The sequence below is a fragment of the Rhinatrema bivittatum genome, chromosome 6 (assembly GCF_901001135.1).
Source record: "Rhinatrema bivittatum chromosome 6, aRhiBiv1.1, whole genome shotgun sequence".
In the NCBI taxonomy this organism is placed as follows: domain Eukaryota; kingdom Metazoa; phylum Chordata; class Amphibia; order Gymnophiona; family Rhinatrematidae; genus Rhinatrema; species Rhinatrema bivittatum.
Window position 1 is genome coordinate 241,593,312 of NC_042620.1, and position 21,390 is coordinate 241,614,701.

Here is a 21,390-nt window from a genome sequence, read left to right on the forward strand (position 1 = left end):
ACCTACCCACATAAATGCCTCCCACGAGCAAACCCTACCATGGGAACATCCCCAAACATATGCAGGTACCCGTGATGCTGTGATAAGGGTCAATTACTAAGCCTTAGTATTTTCTGCTGGAGGGTAAAATACTGTGGGCATTAACTAAGCTGCGGTACTCGATACCATAGCTTAGTAAATCCCTGCGGTATTTTCCCCATGGTAAAATACTGTGGGGGGAAAATACCATGAGATAAAAATACCCCAAAAGCCATGTGATGGCAGCCCCTTTGTCAGGGTCTACCATCTTCTTAAAGGGCTATATTAGTCCAATTACCCTCCCCCTCTACACGTGTAAACCCCCAAGCATCCGTTTTCCTAACCTGTGCACAGCTATGGGTTAGGAAAACGGATGCTCATAAACTTGAGAGTCCATTTTCCTAACCTGACCCACCGGCACATTTTCAATTTTTTTTTAACCTTTTGGTTCCTTCAACTTAATATTGCCATGATATTAAATTGTAGGATGTATAGAAAAGCAGTATTTTCTGCTTTTCTGTACACATTTTTGATCTGCTCAGAAATTAACGCCCGCCCTTAATTTCTGAGCATAGAATGTGTGGATCGGGCGCACTTTTTTTTTCTGTATCCCGGGTGAATAGCTAATAGCCTCATCAACATGCATTTGCATGTTATGAGTGCTATTAGTTTTGGGAGGGTGGGGGAGGGTTTGGGCGTGCAATTTGGACATACTAATCCCCTTATTGAATAAGGGGTAGTGGATGCATGTCCAGTATGCGCATCCAACTGGCCTGTTTGTTTCTTAGCCCCCCTTTCATTTGTACTGCTTGGTTTTGGAGACTAGCATGTCTTGTTTTTACTTTTACTTTTGAAAAGTATGTAACTATTCACGCTAAAATCCATATATTTCTGTGACAAAGGTAATTGTTTTTGTAAATTGATAAACTTATACCTAAAAAATAAAAAAAAAATCACCAGGAAGTATGCCCATTAAGGTGAGGAAAAAAGATTAAAGAAAATTTGTGTATGGCTGATGGCAAAATGGCCGCTGCAAATGAAAATGCACCCAGGCCTGCTCTAAATAATGTGCTTTGTTAAATCGCAACACTTTATTCATCTTATCTGAAAGAATTTCTAGGGACATGAAAGATAAACTTTATTAAGGTTTCAGCCAGGCTATACCATATCAAATTTGGCATAAGTCATAAAGGAGCATCTGTCAAAGCATTAAATCTGCATTATGACCCTACTGTTGAAGTACTTGGTAGAAGGAATGTACTCCTCTCATTAGATAGTACATATAGCAGATACCCAATATGCTATGGTGTGTTTTTATCTACTCTTGGTATACTTATTGAGTTCTGTGATGTTGGAAATGAGACATGGGTAAGGGGCCAGGGGCCAGGGATGGGGTTCTTATGTTATACCTGTATAATGTTTGAATTTGATATTTGTTTATGATTATGGTACTTAAAAATTGAATTAAAAAAATTTCCCAAATACAAAAATCACCAAAAAGTTTGTTTGTGTGGCCAATTCCCCACCCCTTTTCAGGCTCCAAACCTTTTCCTGGCTCTAGGCTCCTCCCGACCCACTCTCTGGGCATATTTTTAAGACCTGGTGGCCTAGTGGGTCCTGGAGCATCCCCAAGGCTCCAGGCCTGGTTTCGTCAAATTAAAATGGTGCTGTTCAGCCACAGTACAAGTTATGCTTCTATCTCAAACTTTTGTTTCATATTCCCTGACACACAACTTGCTCGAAACATGGTGCCATGTTGATATTCAGGGACAGTAACTTTAAAACGCATACACTCCCATATACACACATATGTGGCCGCAAGCACACATGCACATGAATTTTATATCGTCCGCGCAATTGCATCACATTATATAAAATACCCCACTGCGCATCTGTGTACTCCTAATTTTAAGCATTTGCATGAGGAAATGTTATTTGTGTATTTTTCTTAGCACTTGTCGGCTTTTACACGTGCAGGTCAGCACATTTTATAACATGCGCAAGTGAAGGAAATGACCAGTTTTACCAATTAGTCCACCAGTTTGCCCAGTCTATCGCTACGTCATCAAGACCCCTCTGGTTATTCAGCCTGCACATCTCCCAGTTTACCCTGACCCTTAACCCAGTCAGCATTTGGCTATAAAGGGGCGGATTTTAAAAGCCCTGCTCGCGTAAATCCGCCCGGATTTATGCGAGCAGGGCCTTGCGCGCCGGCGCGCCTATTTTCCATAGGCCTGCTGGCGCGCGCAGAGCCCTGGGACTCGCGTAAGTCCCGGGGTTTTTTGTCGGGGGCGTGTCGGGGGCGGGGCCGATCGACGCGGCATTTTGGGGGCGGGACGCGGCGTTTCGGGGGCGGGCCCGGGGGCATGGTTTCGGCCCGGGGCGGTCCGGGGGCGTGGCCGTGCCCTCCGGAACTGCCCCTGGGTTGCGTCTCGGCGCGCCAGCAGCCTGCTGGCACGCGCGGATTTACTTCTCCCTCCGGGAGGCGTAAATCCGCGGACAAAGGTAAGGGGGGGGTTTAGATAGGGCCGGGGAGGTGGGTTAGGTAGAGGAAGGGAGGGGAAGGTGAGGGGAGGGCGAAAGAGAGTTCCCTCCAAGGCCGCTCTGATTTCGGAGCGGCCTCGGAGGGAACGGAGGCAGGCTGCGCGGCTCGGCGCGCGCCAGCTGCCCAAAATCGGCAGCCTTGCGCGCGCCGATCCTGGATTTTAGTAGATACGCGCGGCTACGCGCGTATCTACTAAAATCCAGCGTACTTTTGTTTGCGACTGATGCGCCAACAAAAGTACGCGAACGCGCATTTTTTTAAAATCTACCCCACAGAGTTCTATTCTGACTTATACCTGATAAATAGCAGAAGTAACAGCCGTCCATGCACTGCGTTCACAGGTTCTAAAATCGCATCTTATGTATGTGAATGTTGGCCCCACCCTGGAATGCCCCTGACCAGCCCCTAACCCACCCCTTTTTTTCACAAGCAAATGTATTTGCGCACGAGTACTTGCACATCTATGTGTGAGGTTTATAAAATAGCATGTGTGCAAATCTGTGCTATTTGCACGTGCATCTGCTATTTTGTGTGCACGCATCTCTTTTAAAATTCTCATTTAAGTATGCTGCCAATCGGAAGAGAAGTATTTCAACAAGACAAGATTTTGTGGATATAATGTTCCTCTGGTGTTGTTTAGCACATTGGCTGTTTTATTGAGACTGGTTATTTATAATGTATAAGACTTGAAAAAAAACACAGACTGATGACTGGACTAGAGGACGGGAAGCAATGATATTTTAGTGCATTACAAGCATACATTATAATATTTTGATGTTATACCAAGACATTTTGAGGTAGATTTTAAAAGCAATGTGTGTGGCAAAACTAGGAAATACGTGCGAGACTTGGATGTGTGTGGGCCGCATGGATTTTAAAAGGCCTGCGGCCGTGCACGAATCTCCCGGTATGCGGATAATAAAGTTTTGGCAAAAAGGGGGTGGGACACCGGCATGGGTGGGGCCATGAGTGGCCTGGGACTGCACCATGCAGTCAGTTACTTGCACTAGCGCCTCCGGGATCCCACAACTGTGTAACTTGCTTCTGCTATAGGCTGCGTGTAAGTAGGTACATTTTAAAAAAAAAGGGTAGTTAGTGGGATCTTAAGGATCAGGGTTAGTAGGTTAAAAGGGAGACAGCTAGGTTGGGGGTTTAGGAAGTCATCTCTTTTACTTGCGCGAACTGGTAAAAAGGCCTAATGTGACACCAAATGCATCTACTAAAATCCCTCCACTTACACACTGGAGACAGCATATGTGCGTGTCAACATAAAATCGAGTGCCCATGTATGCGCAGGTAGCAGATTTTATAAAATGCGCACATAAATACACGTGCGTCCATGTATGCACGTGTGTCACTGAAAGTTACCACTTTAGCGTATACAGGGTGGGTAACTATTGAAATGTATTGGTGGAATTTTAATAGATGTCATTTATTTCATGTTTTCCACTTTTCATGGGGTTTTTTGACAAAGGTATTGTTATCAGTAATAGTACAACATATTTTTGTTGCCTTCATCTTTTTGCCTTTTACATACACACAACCTAAATTATATTTTGGAGCTGAATCTTACTCAAAACGTGGTCTCCCCCATCCCTCACTCTGCTTAAGCTGTGCTCCTGTGGTGTTTTTATTATTTTAACTTTGGGATTCAAACTTTTCAGAGAGGCAAACAACCAGACCTTGCAGAATTCCAATGATAGTGCTCTGGAGTACAGTTAAGACTTAATTGTAGTTCTGTGGTTTCCCTGGTCAGCAAAGCTCAGACGTACTCCTGGTGTGAGACACTCTCGGGTACTTGCTCCTCGGGGGCCCTGCACCTGTCTCTGGCTATCCGCTCCTCGGAGGGCCCTATGCCTCGGATGCTGTCTACCAGCTCCCCCGCTCCTCAGGGTTGCTCCTGGAACTACTCTACTCGTGGAGACTCAACATTGGTGGACCCCGCTCTGCGGACCATTGCCTGTGCCTGTGACTGTGCCGTGCCCCCCGCTCCTCAGGGTAGCACGTTGTGTACTTTTGATGGTGCCACGCTTCCCCACTCCTCGGAGCAGCACCTTGTGTATTCCTGTGACTACACCTCACTCCCCGCTCCTCGGGGTAAGCGTCCTGCTTTATCTCAGAGACTGTACGCACTCCCCTGCTCCTAGGGGAAGTGCTCTTTCGCATTTCCTCAGGTAAGCCTACGTCATTCCTCCCATGCTGACTCTCTCTGTGGCTCCGCCCCCTGGGGTCACTCCCTCGGCACTCCTCCATATCCTGCCTGCATTCCCCGCTTCTGGGGGCCTGTTCAGCACTTCACCACTAGGAGGACCTATTCTGGCAATCGCATCTACAACCCAGTGTCCTGCTCTCCCAGTACTCTCTGGACTGTGTCTCCTATTGCTGCAGAGCTCGCCTCCCAATGGTGAGGCTCAGTGGGGGGCTCCTCCCCGTGGGCAGTGCCATCTCTCACCTGGGGCCCACTAACCCATGCATCCTAACAGAAACTCCCAAGCACCTCAATCTCTGTCTCTCTTCATTTTCATCTTAGAGTCGGTATCCCTTCCTAATGACAGGAAAGATTGAAATCTCTTCTCCAAACAGTGGGTAGAAAGGTAGTAGTAAAAAAAAAAAAAATGAAAACTTCTTCCTAACCAAGAATAAAGAAAAACTTCTCCAAAACAGTTCTTACTTCTTGGCAACTAGAGTGCCCACTTTAACTGGGCGCAGGGCAAAGTGACCCAGTCCCCTCAAGCAGGGGTGTCTGCCCTCCTGTGCTAGGAGCAGGTCAAAAATAAAAGGCAAATCTCTTCCTTCTCTTCTCCACTCACACAAGGCAGTACCCTCCAGATCTGTGAGGGCTCTAGCAGGCTACTGTCTTTTTTTGCCCTAATTTTGCAGGCTTTGGGAACCTGCTGGGATCCATAAAACAAATCCCTCCTTCTGCTCCAAAACCAAAACTACAATCAACCACACATTGCATATGCTGAATATAGGGGTAGCCTGACTAATCCTAGCACCCAAGGTGGGAAAATACCTTAGGGATTGTCCAAAAACGTAAAAAAAAACCTCCCTCCAAAGATAGAGAACAGAAAAATTAGAGGAAAGGGAATGACGTACCCCCTTACATCTACTATTAATGGATTATAAAACTTAGGATGGCTCTCTCTATTGCTAATGGCATCCAAACATTTAAGAGTTATTGTTCAATTATATAAGCTAATTGTCTAATAATACCTGTTTGGTAGAACAGGCTTCACAGAACCTCAAATTTCTTGTGTGCAGCTGCCCATGATTTTATTGGAAAATTTCTATTAAAATCATATTTTTCTTTCCATGGTTCATAGTACTAAAAGATGACATTTCTGCATCGCTTCCTTTTGAGTCAGCTTTGCTGAATTGGTACTATAAATTAGTTCATTCTATTTGGTATAAACTTATTGTTTATAGAAGGATCTTCAACTACAGTGGTGTCCAAGATAAGATTTTAATTAATATTTTACTGGAATATCTTGGCCACTCCGTATACAGAAGCAAAACTTGAATCCGTTTCAACCATACAGTGATTTCAGTAAATGTTCAATGCAAAATGTCTGCATGAATTCTCAACAAACTGTACATTTATTTGAATTACAAACTATTAAAGATATTAACTAATCCAATGTATAAATTATTTGCAAGTTGGTAGTTCTCAACCTCTGGGGCTTAGAGCAAAATTGTCCACATTTTAAGCAAATTTGCTAGTTTTAATCCCATTGATTCCCAGGATGCATAACTTATAGAGTAAATATGGTGATGTGAGTTTCCTTGTAATAGAGAATGGTCTCATGTGCCTTCTTTTAATGCCAGAACAACTGCTGTGCAACATAGCTCAAATTAGACTGTTTCCTCACTCCATATGATATAGCTAGCAAGCAGTATCAATTTGTTGTGTATACAGCTTTTGTTTCTTCTTAAAAGGAGTATTTGGTAGATCACAGTGTTATTTATCTAATGTGGTTCAGAGGGATGAAACGTCATTCACTAAAATAGAAGCATGAGATGTGATACAGCACAGGGGGTCCTAAGAAACTGTTGAACTCGGGGGTGGACCCTTGTCCTGTGGCAGTGGAGATCCACCTCCTGGTAGGGACCAGGAGGCAACTGTCCCCAGGGGGCAGAGCACGGATGGAGACAAAGGCTAGGAAGAGCTTCACCCCCTGGAAGCCCGAAGTCCCCCCGGGAGGAGCCCATTGGGACCCAAGCCGCTTGGACTTAGGTGGGCCTCGCAGGGTCTCCTGGGAGAGTGGAAGTCCAGCGTGCCCACAGACAGGAGGGGAGCGCGGTCAGGTTCGAGACTGGAGGTGAGGTGGAACAAGGAGGACCAGAATAGCGAAGGTGATAACAAGGCTAAGAACAGAGCCAGAATCTAGGGACGAGGTCAAACAGGCAGAGGTCAAAGTCCAGGAGTCAGTCCAAAGAATGGTCAACAAAGCAGAGGTCAGGTACCGGAGGTCAGACGAGGTTACAGGTAGGCTGAGGTCAAAAGGCAGGCAGCAGGCAGACGAGTCAAGTAACAGGCAGACGTCGGAAGGCAGGCGGCAGGCAGGCAGACAAGTCAAGGAACAGACTGGAGTCAGGAGGCAGGCAGCAGGCTGGCAGGTCGAGGAACAGCCTGGAGTCAGGAGACAGGCAGGCAGGCAGACGGTAAAGTAGCAAGCCGAGGTCAGTACCAGAGAGTCAGTCCAGAGATACTACCTGGGAGATGAACAGGAACAGAAGGACGCTGGAACTAGGAAGCAGGAACAAGGCAGGAACAGAACTGGAACAGAAGGATCTTGGAACGAGACTTGGAACAAGACAGGAGCAGGTACAAACGCGGAGGCAATCTAGCATAAGCCGACCCAATTGCCAAGGCAAGGAACTGCAGGCAGGGACTTCCTTATAAAGGAGAATCAATCAGGGCGCACCACGGAACTAAGACCCGCCCTTGGCCCTACAAGAGGCTGGGTGGTCTGTGCGCACACGCGCGTGGCTAACAGCGCCGAAGACGCCAAGCTCCGGCGTGAGGCCTGGTTCACGGTGGAAGGCCCGTTGACTGCCGCTGTGGGACGCTGGGACCTGGAAGTGCTAGCAGCTGCCGCTAGGGAGGCCGACCCGAGACCTGCCGAGGAACCATAAAGGTGAGCAGGCCCTTGCGTGGGACGGGCGCAGATGGGGCGTGTAACAGTACCCCCCTTCTAGGCCTCCCCCTATGCGGCCATGGCTTATCAGGATGAACCTTATGAAAGGCTTTCAGGAGCTCCTTATCAAGGATATTATGGGAAGGTTCCCACGAATTCTTCTCGGCCCCATAACCCTCCCAGGCTAAGAGATATTCCCATTTTCCTCGACGTCGCCGAACATCGAGGTCCTCTCTTACCTGGAGGGAGGAGTCAGGTTCATAAGAGACCCATGGAGGAGAGGGTACTTTGTGTGAGGGCCAGGAGAAGACCAACGGCTTCAACAAGGAGACATGGAACGTGTTATGGATGCCCATGGCATGGGGTAACTGGAGTTGGTAAGATACCGCTCCCACTCTTTGGATTATAGGAAATGGTCATATGTACTTCGGAGCCAAGCAATGAGAGGGAAGTCTTGGTTGTATGTGTCGAGCGGTTAACCACACCTTTTGGCTGGGATGGAAGAGTGGAGCAGGACGTCTATGGATATCAGAGTTACACTTGGAGCGCTCAGTGGCTTGAGAAAGGCGTTCTTTTACTCTGTTCCATACCTAATGAATGGTGTGAGCCATGGATTGAGCCGCTGGAGACGGAACTGTCAAGGGAACAGGAAGAGGCAGGCAGGGCTGCCGTCCAAATACCACAGAAAACGGGGAAACAGTGGCTGCAGCAACATGCGTATTGTATGACAGCTTAACCCAAGGAAGAAGATCAGACCAATTATCTTGCTGATCATTTACATAGGAACGGAGGAACGTCTTCAAGGTCCAATTGGTCCTTTCAGCTTGGCCATTGGCCTGTGGATGATAGCTTAAGGAGATATTGAACATCTTACATAACGAACACCAATACTTGGCAGCAAACTGTGGTCCCCGATTGGAGATGATCTACTTGGGAAGTCCATGGAGGCGAAAGATGTTCTTCAAGAACAGCTTCACTAGTTCTGGGGCTGAAGGGAGGCCCGGCAGAGGAATAAAATGACCCATCTTCGAAAAACGGTCAATGATGACCCAAATCACCGTGTTGTTCTAGGAAGGAGGTAGATCCGTAATAAAGTCCATCGAGATGCTTGCCCATGGTTCGGTAGGCACCGGGAGTGGTTGCAGTAAGCCCCAGGGCTTTCCAGTAGGCGGCTTCTACTGGGCATAGATGGGACACGAGTCCACATAGTTTCAGGAGTCTTGCACCATATTGGGCCACCAATAATGTCTTTGCAACATCTCTAAGGTTCTAGCATGGTCCAGATGGCCTGCCAACTTGGAGTCATGAGCCCATTTCAGAACTCGTTCACGTAATCTCCTAGGAATGACAGTTTTTCCAGTAGGAACTGTAGTGGTCACAGCAAGGGAAATACAGGCAGGATCAATAATGAAGCTAGGAACTTCAGGAACATCCTCAGGTTCAAATGATCTGGATAGCGCATCAGCGCGAAGGTTCTTGGAACCAGGACGGAAACAAATCGTGAAGTTGAATCGTTCGAAGAAGAGTGTCCATCGGGCTTAACGAGGGTGCAGGAGTTGAGCCTCTTTCAGAAGCTTAAGGCTCTTATGGGCAGTGAAGATAGTAAACTTATGTTTCGCCCCTTCTAATGAGGGGCGCCACTCTTGGAGTGCCAACTTGACTGTGAGGAGTTCACGGTCACCAACGGTGTAACGCTGTTCCATGGGGGAGAACTTGTATGAATAGAAAGAGCAGGGAATCAGTTTGCCCTTGGGGGAAAACTGCCTCAAGACGGCTTCTGCGCCAATTGCTGAGCCTTCGACCTCCACGACGAAGGGATGTGAGGGGTCCGAGTGCTGCAAACAAGGGCCGGAGCAGAATGCTTCCTTGATAGTCTGGAAGGCGGCAAGTGCCTTAGGTGTCCACACCCGGGTATTAGCTCCTTTCCAAGTCATAACAGTAAGTGGCACAACTAAGGAAGAGTAATTAGCAATAAAGCTCTGGTAATAATTGGTAAAACTAAGAAAATGCTGCAGGGCGCGGAGACCTATTAGCTGGGGCCAGTCGTGGATCCCCTGGACTTTCTTGGGATCCATGGAAAATCCTCAGTCAGAAATGATGTACCCTAGGAAGGGTAAGCGATTACGCTCAAACAGGCATTTTTCCAGCTTGGCATACAAGTGGTTCTCTCATAGACGTTGTAATGCACAAAAAAGCTCTGGAATTTGTTGCCAGAGGATGTGGTTAATGCAATTAGTGTAGCTGGGTTCAAAAAAGGTTTGGATAAGTTCTTGGAGGAGAAGTCCATTAACAGCTATTAATCAAGTTTACTTAGGGAATAGCCACTGCTATTAATTGCATCAGTTGCAACAAGACGTATTTACCAAAGAATAAAAATGAAAAAATAGTCTTCTAAGGGACCATCATATAAACCCCTCACTTTAATATCTTTTAGAGCTTTGCGTGTGCTCTATCGATAAATCAAAGGGGTACAGTTTTAATCATTGGTCCATTTTTTTAGGATTTTTTTAAAGCATTTTCACAAAAAATATTATTTAAAAAGTGCACTATTTCCCCATTAGTTGAAGTTAATTCATGCCCAACGTCATCACGTAGAAAATTTTAAAAACCTGGTTCGTCACCATAGTTAAATCGCCGAGTTTCTGGTGGGTGAAAATGCCTTGTGAAGAAATGGCCAGCCGCTTCAATTAATAATAATAACGGGACTGAAAAGAAAAGAATGAACTCTTTGAATTTTGAGATATGCTGATTCCAGCCCCTGAAGCAGCAGTTTTGCGAAACATGGTACCGTGTTGGGCTTGAATTAACTTCAATTAATGGGGAAGTAGTACACTTTTTTAATAATATTTTTTGTGAAAATCCTTTAAAAAAATCCTTTAAAAATTGGACCAATGATTAAAACTGTACCCCTTTGATTTATCGATAGAGCACACGCAAGGCTCTAAAAGATATTAAAGTGAGGGGTTTATATGATGGTCCCGTAGAAGACTATTTTTTCATTGTTATTCTTTGGTAAATATGTCTTATTGCAATTGATTATTTTATCGTATTGCCCATTAAGGTTTTTTTCTATACTATTAATTGCATCAGTAGCATGGGATCTTCTTAGTGTTTGGGTAATTGCCAGGTTCTTGTGGCCTGATTTGGCCTCAGTTGGAAACAGGATGCTGGGCTTGATGGACCCTTGGTCTGACCCAGCATGGCAATTTCTTATGTTCTTATGTAATACGATTCTGACGTGATCTTTATGAGATTCCAGGTCTTTAGAAAAGATCAAGATGTTGTCAAGATATACAACCACAAAGGAGTACAGAAGATCTCGAAGACTTCGTTCATAAGGTGTTGAAAGACCGCTGGGGCATTACATAGCCCAAAGGGCATCACGGTGTATTCGTAGTGACCATCCCTTGTGTTAAATGCGGTTTTCCATATATCATCAGGTTGGATACGTACCAAATTGTACGCACCCCTCAGATCCAGCTTGGAAAAGATTCGTGCCCCTTCAAGGCAATCGAACAGTTCACTGATGAGGGGCAACAACAGGTATCGGTCCTTGCGGGTTATGGTGTTGAGCCCCCTGTAGTCAATACAGGGGCATAGGCTGCCATCCTTCTTCTTGACGAAGAACTCCGCACCAACAGGGGAGTCAGACGGACGGGTGAAACCTTTCTCTAGGTTCTCCTTAATATACTCCGACATAGCCTGAGTCTCAGGTTGAGACAATAGGTAAGTTCTGCCTTTGGGAGGTGCAGTGCCCGGCAGGAGTTCAAAAGGACAGTTGAACTTGCGTAACAGAGGCAAGGTATCCGCTTTCTGCTTCGAGAAGACATCATTGAAGTCAGAATACTGCGGAGGCAGATCAGGTAAGGTAACAGACTTCAGGACAGGAACTACTGGAGATACGGAATGCAAACAAGACTTCTGGCTTTTGGAGCCCCACTGTACCAACTGCAGGGGTTGCCAGTCGAACTGGGGTTTGTGAGCCTGGAGCCAGGGCAGGCCCAGAATAATCGGGTGCGTTGATCACTTCAGGACGTAGAAAAACATCTCTTCCTCATGGAGAGTGCCCACAGTAAGACAGACAGCCACTGTCTGGTGGGTAATGAGTCCTGGAAGATGATCCCCCTGAATGGAGGCAATGCGGAGACTCACCTCCAATGGCTGGAGAGGGATGTTCAAGAGCTTGACGATATTGTCCATAATGAAGCTGCCACTGGCTCCGGTATCAACAAGGGGGGTGGTAGCGAAGGTGTGGGCCTTGATGCCTAGGGAAACAGGAAGCAAATGTTGAGGGCCTGTAACAGATGCGCCCAAGCTAGGGACCCCCGCTGGGCTCAGGTGTTGCATTTTCCCGGTCGAGCCGGGCTGGACTACAGACAATGTCCAGAAATTCCACAGTAAAGGCAAAGCCCCTCCTTCCGCCGACGTAGCTGTTCGGTCGAAGACAAGAACTCTGCATCACCACGGAGGAAGGTGGTGATGCAGAGTTCTTCACCGGAAGATTGGAGGTGCTTGTGGGACATGCTATAGGAGAGCGTGGAGCCTTTACTTCTAGGCGTCTTTGCCGGAGACGATGATCAAGCTTCCCGGCAAGGGAGATCAATTCCTCTAGAGATGTGGGAGTCTCACGGACAGAGAGCTCCTCTTTGAGAGCACAGGAGAGTCCATCTAGGAAGATGGCTTGCAGACAATCTTCTTGCCACCCAAGCTCTGTGGCCAGAGTCCTAAACTCCACTGTATACTCGGAGAGGGACCTTGCCCCTTGACGGAGGTGGAGTAAGGCATGGCTAGCAACAGCCTGGGTCTCCGAAGGTCTGCTTGAAGAGAGCGATGAATTCAGATAACTTGGAAAGGATGGGATCATAACGTTCCCATAAAGGAGAGGCCCACGCAAGAGCCTTCCCTTCCAGACGAGACAGAATGAAGGCCACCTTAGTGATTTCCTTCAGAAACAACAAGGGTTGTAGTGCAAACTGCATAAAGCACTGATTAAGGAAGCCATGACAGGAGCATGGGTCCCTATTATATCGAGGAAGAGCAGGGAATGCCAAAGATGCTTTAGGAAGCATGGTGGCTGAGAGACACACAGGATTGGCCAATGCTGTATCTTGTAATTGGGAACGAAGTTCCTCCACCGAAGAGGCTAACGTTTCCAACTCTTGATGATGCTGTTTCACTGTAGCGGCCAAACAAGGTAGGGCCATGGAGGCGGGAGACTCAGGGGTGGACCCTCATCCTGTGGCAGTGGAGATCCACCTCCTGGTAGAGACCAGGAGGCAACTGCCCCCAGGGGGCGGAGCACAGACGGAGACAGAGGCTAGGAAGAGCTTCACCCCTGGAAGCCCAAGGTCCCCTGGGAGGAGCCCGAAGGGACCCGGGCTGCTTGGACTTAGGTGGGCCTCGCAGGGTCTCCTGGGAGAATGGAAGTCCGGCGTGCCCACAGACAGGAGGGGAGCGTGGTCAGGGTCGAGACTGGAGGTCAGGTGGAACAAGGAGGACCAGAATAGCGTAGGTGATAACAAGGCTAGGAACAGAGCCAGAATCTAGGGACGAGGTCAAACAGGCAGAGGTCAAAGTCCAGGAGTCAGTCCGAAGAATGGTCAACAAAGCAGAGGTCAGGTACCGGAGGTCAGACGAGGTCACTGGCAGGCTGAGGTGAAAAGCCAGGGAGCAGGCAGCAAGTCAAATAACAGGCGGATGTCGGAAGGCAGGCAGCAGGCAGGCGAGTCAAGGAACAGACTTGAGTCAGAAGGCAGGCTACAGGCAGGCAGGTCGAGGAACAGACTGGAGGCAGGCAGGTTGAGGAAGAGACTGGAGTCAGGAGACAGGCAGGCAGGCAGACGGGTAAAGTAGCAAGCCGAGGTCAGTACCAGAGAGTCAGTCCAGAGGTACTACCTAGGAGATGAACAGGAACAGAAGGAATGCTGGAACTATGAAGCAGGAACAGAACTGGAACAGAAGGGTCCTGGAATAAGACTTGGAACTAGACAGGAGCAGGTGCAAGCGCGGAGGCAATCTAGCATAAGCCAACCCGATTGCCAAGGCAAGGAAGTGCAGGCAGGGACTTCCTTATAATGGGGAATCAATCAAGGTGTTCCGCGGAGCTAAGACCTGCCCTTGGCCTTACAAGAGGCCAGGCGGTCCATGCGCGTGCGCGTAGGGGCATGGCCAACAGCAGCGAAGACGCTGAGCTCCGGCGTGAGGCCTGGTGCACAGTGGAAGGCCCGGCGACCGCCGTCGCGGGACGCCGGGGCCTGGAAGTGCTAGCAGCTGCCACTAGGGAGGCCGACCCGGGACCTGCCGAGGAACCATGAAGGTGAGCAGGCCCGTGCGCGGGACGGGTGCGGACGGGGCGCATAACAGAAACTCAGTTTTGTTTTGTTGTGTTTTACAAGTACAAACCATAGGAAGAAAGCATTTCATGTAGTCTATCTATATGCATAATTCTTAGAATTTGTCTGGTTTGTTTGTTTGGTTTTTAGGATAGGAAGATTTTTTATTTCCTCGGTATTAAATCCAAGGCAATCTTTTAGCAAGGGCAGTATTTCTCTACAGATTCTGCCAGTAAAGGTCACTGAAGCTTTAGTACAGTACATGTTAAAAAGTTTGGTTTAATTAGAAATGAGACCCAGGAGCAAATGAAATTTACAGTTTTATCATTGACACAGTGGGTTCAGTTGAATATATTAGCACAAAAGTAGAATCTGAGCTTTTGTCCTGCAGAGCCCCATGAATATATTAAAAATATAAATAACCATAACCATAGTCTTTGTATCATTTTTAAACCAATAAATAAAAACTGTACAGTATAATGAAGTATAAAATAGACTTCAGTATTTCATTTGAGTTATACAGTTTGCAACAGTAGCTCTTGCCGTATCTGTGATCATTCTCAAGATTCATCATGAATTTGCAAGCTATAAATCAAGGGTCTCAAACTCCAGCCCTTAAGAGCTACACATGCACGCAAGTATACACACATATAATTATTTGATTCATATTTATCTATGTATTTATTAAGCTATATCATTGTACTGTACTTTATATTTATTTATGGGGAAATTTTCAGTAGCTTGCCTTATTTCAAAGTACTTGAGTACTTTTGTACCCATGGACCTTCTATCTAATTGTCTTTAGAAGTGATCTTAAGGAAGGGTTAGAAAGGAAAATATGCCTGTTTGCAGAAGAAATGAAAATTTGCAAAAGAGCAGACATGCCGGAGTGCATAAATGAAATAAAAAATAACTTTAACAAACTGGAAAAAATGTTCAAAGGAATGGTTAACTACACTTCAGTCAAAAAAATGCAAAATCATACATTTGGGATGCAGAAATTCAAGGGTCATATGTCTTTTTTGGAGGTGAAGAAGTAATGGTCACCAAATAAGAAAGAGACCTGGGGTCATCAACTCTTAGGGGTAGATTTTTAAAGGGAGCCCGTGGGCGTACATGTGCGCTCGCTACCTGGCGCGCACATATGTACGTCCGATTTTATAACATGCGCGAGCATGTGCGAGCATGTTATAAAATCCGGGGTCGGCACATGCAAGGGGGTGCACAATTGTGCACCTTGCGCGCACCGAACTCTCTCCGAGCCATGCTGCCTTCCCCCGTTCTCTACCCCCCACCCTTTCCCCCCTACCTTTGCCTGTGCTTTTATTTTAATTTCACAATTTACTTCAGGCCTGGGGCTGAAGTAAGATGCGCGCCGGCCAACTGCCAGCACGCGATCCCTGGCACAGCAGAAAATACGGCCGCTGTGCCGGGAGCCTGACCCTGCCCTTTCCCCCACCCCACCCCACCCACACCTCGCCCCTGCCCCTTTTTGCAAGTCCCAGGACTTACGCGCGTCCCGGGGCTATATGCGCGTCGCCAGGCCTATTTTAAAATAGGCCTGGCGCGCGTAACCGTTTTAAAATCTGGTCCTTAATAAATGTTATAAAGGAGTTGTGAAAGCAAATAATAAACAGGCGCATAAAGAGAAATATCACTAGTTAAAAAAAGGAAAGAAATATTACTTTTCTAGACGTCTCCAGTGAATATCTTGAATACCGTTCATTTCTGGAGACTACATCTATAAAAGTACATTAACAAGTCATTTCAAAGATGGCCACTAAAATACTGCATGACCTGCAGTATAAGCCGTTTAGATAGAATGAAGGAACAAAAGATGAACTCTGTACAAGAAAGGTGGCAAAGGGGAGCTGTATTCAAATCATACAAATATTCAAAGTTTCAATTGAGTACCAGAAGGTGGCTTTGTTCATAGACTGGAAAACTCAAGGACAGTAGTCATTATTTGAAGCTGAACTGAGAAACTGTCAAAAGAAATGCAACAAAATATTTTTTCATTGAGGGAAGATGAGAACCTGGAACAGATTTCCACCAGAGTTTATAGGAGTCAAAACAGCTTCAGAATTCTAGTATGCATGCAGTGGACACAAGGGATCTTAGTGGTAGAGGGAGGGAGAAACTGCAGATCGAGCAAAACCTGTGACAGCATAGTAGGCAGGCACAAATGGGCAGACTGGTGGACAAAGTGGTCTTTTTCTTCTGACATTTCTTGTGTTTCTAAAAATGCCATGCGATATATATACACAATCATTTTATTACTGCATAAACTGAACATATTTTTATTTATATTCCATAGGAACTTCTACTACATCACAATCCTACGTGACCCTGTTTCTCGCTATTTGAGTGAATGGAGGCATGTTCAGAGAGGAGCAACATGGAAGGGTTCGCTGCACTTATGTGATGGGAGATCTCCAACTTCAGAAGAATTGCCCAGTTGTTATACAGGGGATGACTGGTCAGGGTGTTCCCTGAAGGAATTTATGGATTGCCCTTATAATCTAGCCAATAATCGTCAGGTTCGCATGCTTTCTGACCTGAGCCTGGTTGGATGTTACAATTTGACCATCATGGCAGAAGAGCAAAGGAACAAACTGCTTCTGGACAGCGCGAAAGAGAACCTGAAACGCATGGCATTCTTTGGCTTAACAGAATTTCAAAGAAAGACTCAGTATCTGTTTGAAAAAACTTTTAACATGAATTTCATATCGCCATTCACTCAGTTTAATAGCACACGGGCCTCTAGTGTGGAAATAGATGAGCAGACTCAAGAACGCATTGAGGTACTAAATTATTTAGACATGGCATTGTACGATTATGCAAAAGACCTCTTTTTGCAAAGGTATCAGTATACAAGACAAAAACAACACCAAGAAGCCCGGCGAAAGCGTCACGAGCAACGTAAAATTTTAAAAGCAAAGCAAATTTATTTCAAAAACCAGACTGATAATTCAACTACTGATTACATTGGCAATATAGAGAAATGGCGATAATAGGAGTTTGCATCTTTATAGAAGACTAGTAATACTGTAAATTAAAAAAAAAAATGTATAGAAGATAAAATAGTCCAAACAGATTATGTTTCTCAAATATTTGAAGCAAAAGAGTTAATACGTTGCCTTTGCAGTTGCCTTTGCATTAAATGTTATGTGGGTATAACTTAATATGTAAATGAATTGTCATTTTTTGATTTCTTGGAGTATATATGAAAATTGTAAAAGCCAAGAGGAGGTTCCCTGCAGCCTTGCTGAGATGATCTTTGGAAATGACTGTCTAAGTCCTAAAGCATGGGCCTATATACCGTAAGGATTTTCTCCTATGTTTTTGACAATGGTAAATGAAATCCTGAGAGAATAAATTCTATGGTTTGTAGGCAAGAAGAGGGAAGCAGGGTGACAATTTTATACATGGCCGCTAAATGGCTTTTAAATTATTTGTGTTACACTGTTGAAGCTCTTCCAGATGCCAGCTGATTTTCTAGCAATGAATGATAAATAGAACATTAGAAATTTAAAAACAAAACAAAAAAAAAATATATATATATAAAATCAGAATTTTCCAACTTTCTCTTTCATTTTTATTTGTGGTATCTTTGCAGAAAATGTACCCAGCTGGATTGCTTGCCAAACTAGGAGGGAAAAGAGAAATCCAGAAAACCAAAAGAAAGTGGTATTTCATAAATACTGTAATATTGGATTTTAAAAAGGGAAGAATGTGTCCATTTTTACATTCATAGTTACTCAAAATGGTAAATGTTATATAGGCTGCTGAGAAATCTATGAAATCACAATGAATCTCATACAGATACACGTATTTGAAATGGAGAATTTTTCATGATATAACACGAGCATGTTGTTGATTGAAGATACTACCTCGTTTAAGGATGTCTAGGAGAAGGCAAAGCCAAGTGCTGTCATAACTTTCAGGCTGCCTAATATGAATAAGACCCATTCCCAATTTTTTATTACTGTCATAAAATGTTCACTGATCATGTCCCAAAAATATGAGTTTTAAATGATCCATAAAGTTTTATCGTATTTCAACTTTAAAACTGTGCATTTGTTTTAGAGTTCACATAAAAAACATCTAAACTTATTTTGTGAAGCATTGTTACAATAGCAGTTTCTCCTGTTCATGGAGAAATTTAATGCTGCCAAAAAGAGAAGGTTATGGGTGATGAAAGAAAATGAACACACTTTCCGAGGCCTGTTTTAAACAACAAAGTTGTAAATGGAGTGCCAGTTCCTGAAACCGGACCAGCAAAGTGGTAAATAAGGCATTTAGAGCTTTAATCGCAGACTCGAGACTAGACCCCAAAAACCGCAAGGCAGTGGAGTGGGCCCAGAGCATCTTTCACTCCATTTCAACTTGGCAGAGGCAAACCACCAGTTTGGTGATGAGAAAATCTCTCTATCATCTTTCCTTCTGTCTCCTGCTCCTGCAAGGAGGAAGCGCTTTGCCTTAATGCTGATTTTCTGTTGGGTAGGTGTGAAGATTTCAGAGAGGCGGGCAGCCTCTTGTCACAAAAGCAATCTGAACTCTTTAGCTGGTTACACGAATGGATTTGACTCGTTATCATTTTAACATATTCTGGTCATCAGCTCTACTTTCTACATTATAAAGCAATTTGAAATTTAAAAAGCACCGTTTGAAATCAGTTTTTCTATACAGCATATCTAAGCTTATGCAACTGCATTTACTGTGGTTGATTATAATACAGATTATCAGGGGATACCTCCTGCAAAATTTCCTTTTCATTGTTTCAATGCAGTTTAGCTGTAAAAAAAAAAAAAGTCTAGATCCTAGTACTATTTGTTAAAAGATTGCAGAGCTCCTTATTGATTCATTGTACATTTTGCACTTAAAAAATATATTTTCTTTAATTTCTGTAGAACTTTGAGTATCGTAAAAACTGGAATTGTTTCTAGAGTGTACATCCTCTATAACTAGCAGAATAGACAGCAAATAAATTGAGGCAAATATTTAATATTAAGAATATTAGGAGCATGGATGGGGGTCGTAGTTATGCAGCAGCTCAGCTGGCAGTAGTTTGAAATGGCAATTACGGTAGACAGCCGGTCAAAGTAGATTAGCTCAGGCCAAATAGGTCAAACTTTTCTGATCGGGGGTTGTAGAACTAAGCACTCCAATCTTTCAGGTAACTCTGCCATTATCTTGGTTAGAATCAGGTCTGGAAGAGGATTTCTGGTGGTGCTCCTAAAGGCTCTGCAGTACTAAAAGAAAGAAACGTTGTAAGGTAATAGGTGTATAAATTCAGAACAATGTATCAAAGACTCTATGCAAAAACACTGTACAAATGCTAATGAAGATGTCATAGGACTAGTCCACAAGACTAAAAGCATTATAATTAATTTCAGTTGATATGCTTGTTTGTTTGTAAAGACATGTGTTAGGCTAAGCCATTTATTGTCAGCAAACAGTGAGAAGACAGCTGGTAACATCATTCTTTCCTCTGAATTAGATGCTTAAAAATACACATTTGCACTACAGTATGTCTTTTCATCTGTACAGCAAGACACGTTGGTCAGGTTAGTATAGGAAGTAGAAGGCTTTGAAATGTTTTGCTTCAGTCTTTAAGAAATACTGCAACTAGTCCTAGGGTTTAAGTTACCAACGACAGCATGCTACAACTCTGGGATTTTTAACTGGAAAGAAAGTGAAGTAAGTGCTACTGTGGAAAGAATCATTTCACGTACAGAAATTTATTTGAGCAGAAAATCATAGACCCATATTGTGTCTCTCAATTGTATTTTAGTCTTAAAAAGTAAAAATAGAATTGCTATGAAATTGTGGATATATATATATGTGTGTGTGTGTTTGTGCATGTATATATAAATATATATATACATACACATACACATTTATTCATAACACAAGAGAGGGTTAATGGGTCTATTACAGACAATGCATTTTGTTTTATGATGTGGTGTGCATGGTTTACAGATACTTGATGCATTTTCTTTGTGTATACTGTTTATTGTATATAAGGGATGTATGAAACAATCTTTTGTCATAATCATAGAAAATCTACTGATTTTCACAGTAGACCTCTGTGTCTTATTGTGTAGATTTACAGAAAAATTCCTCTGACTTTGATTGTGTAATTTAACTATAGAACTGATAAATAAAATTTAATTACCTGTATTTGATGTTATTTATTCTCCATATCTGGAACCAGATTTTTTAAATATGACTAAAACAGTGTGGTTGCTGTGATAGTCCACTTGGGTACATAGAAACAAAGATCAACAAATATGCTGTAGGTGATACTTTTGTATTAGACCAACATTATATATTTATGATTAACTCTCAAAAGCTAATCACAAAGGGGTACATTTAAAAAACAGCGCGCGCGTACTTTTGTTCGTGCACCAGGCGCAAACAAAAGTACGCCGGATTTTATAAGATATGCGCGTAGCCGCGCGTATCTTATAAAATCTGGGGTCGGCGCGCACAAGGGGGTGCACATTTGTTCAACTTGTGTGCGGCGAGCCCTGCGCACGCTGCCCGTTTCCTCCAAGGCCGCTCTGAAATCGGAGCGGCCTCGGAGGGAACTTTCCTTCCACCTCCCCCCACCTTCCCCTCCCTTCCCCTATCTAACCCACCCCCCAGCCCTACCTAAATCTCCCTACCAACCTTTATCCGCGAAGTTACGCCTGCCTCCAGGCAGTCGTAACTTATGCGTGCCGGCTGTCTGCTGGTGCGGCACGCCCCGACACAGGCCGCGCGCCCCAACACAGGCTGCACGCGCATGTTATAAAATCCAAGGTCGGCGCGCGCAGGGGGGTGTGCACGATTGTGCAACCTGCGCACACCGAGCCGAGCAGCCTGCCTCCATTCCCTCCGAGGCCGCTCCGAAATCGGAGCGGCCTTGGAGGGAACTTTTTTTCCAGCCCCCCCCCCACCTTCCCCTCTTTCCCCTACCTAACCCACCCCCAGCTCTAACTAAATCCCTCCCTACTTTTGTTGAGAAAGTTACGCCTGCCTGAGGCAGGCGTAACTTGCACGCGCTGGCTGGCCAGGCCCCGACACAGGCTGCTGTGTCGGGGCACTCGGCCACACCCCTGGACCACCCCCAGACCGCAGCTACGCCCCGGACACGCCCCCAGTCCATGTCCCTGCCCACAACCCCACCCCCGGACCGCCCATTTTTCGAAGCCCCGGGACATACGGGCATCCCGGGACTTGCGCGCGCCGCCGAGCCTATGCAAGATAGGCTTGGCGCACGCAAGGGGAGGCAGGGGTAGGTTTTTGGGGGTTGCGAGCGTATCTTACGCGTGCAACCCTTTGAAAATCTACCCCTTAGGCTTGG

General features: G+C 45.2%; 1 protein-coding gene across 2 annotated transcripts in view; it reads left to right on the forward strand.

Moving 5' to 3' along the window:
• Window positions 1-20,222, forward strand: part of HS6ST2 (heparan sulfate 6-O-sulfotransferase 2) — a 710,565-nt gene extending 690,343 nt beyond the window's left edge. Inside the window, exons 2-3 of one of the 2 annotated variants that reach the window (XR_003857480.1) lie at window positions 16,354-17,359; window positions 17,656-20,222. Coding sequence is in view for 1 of the 2 variants with exons in the window: in XM_029606674.1 (XP_029462534.1) it covers window positions 16,354-17,050 (697 nt within the window). In the remaining variant the exon portion in view is untranslated. Of the gene's footprint in view, window positions 1-16,353 lie in introns of both variants that reach the window. The other variant, XM_029606674.1, reaches the window with a different exon arrangement.
• The last annotated feature ends 1,168 nt before the right edge of the window (window positions 20,223-21,390 follow it).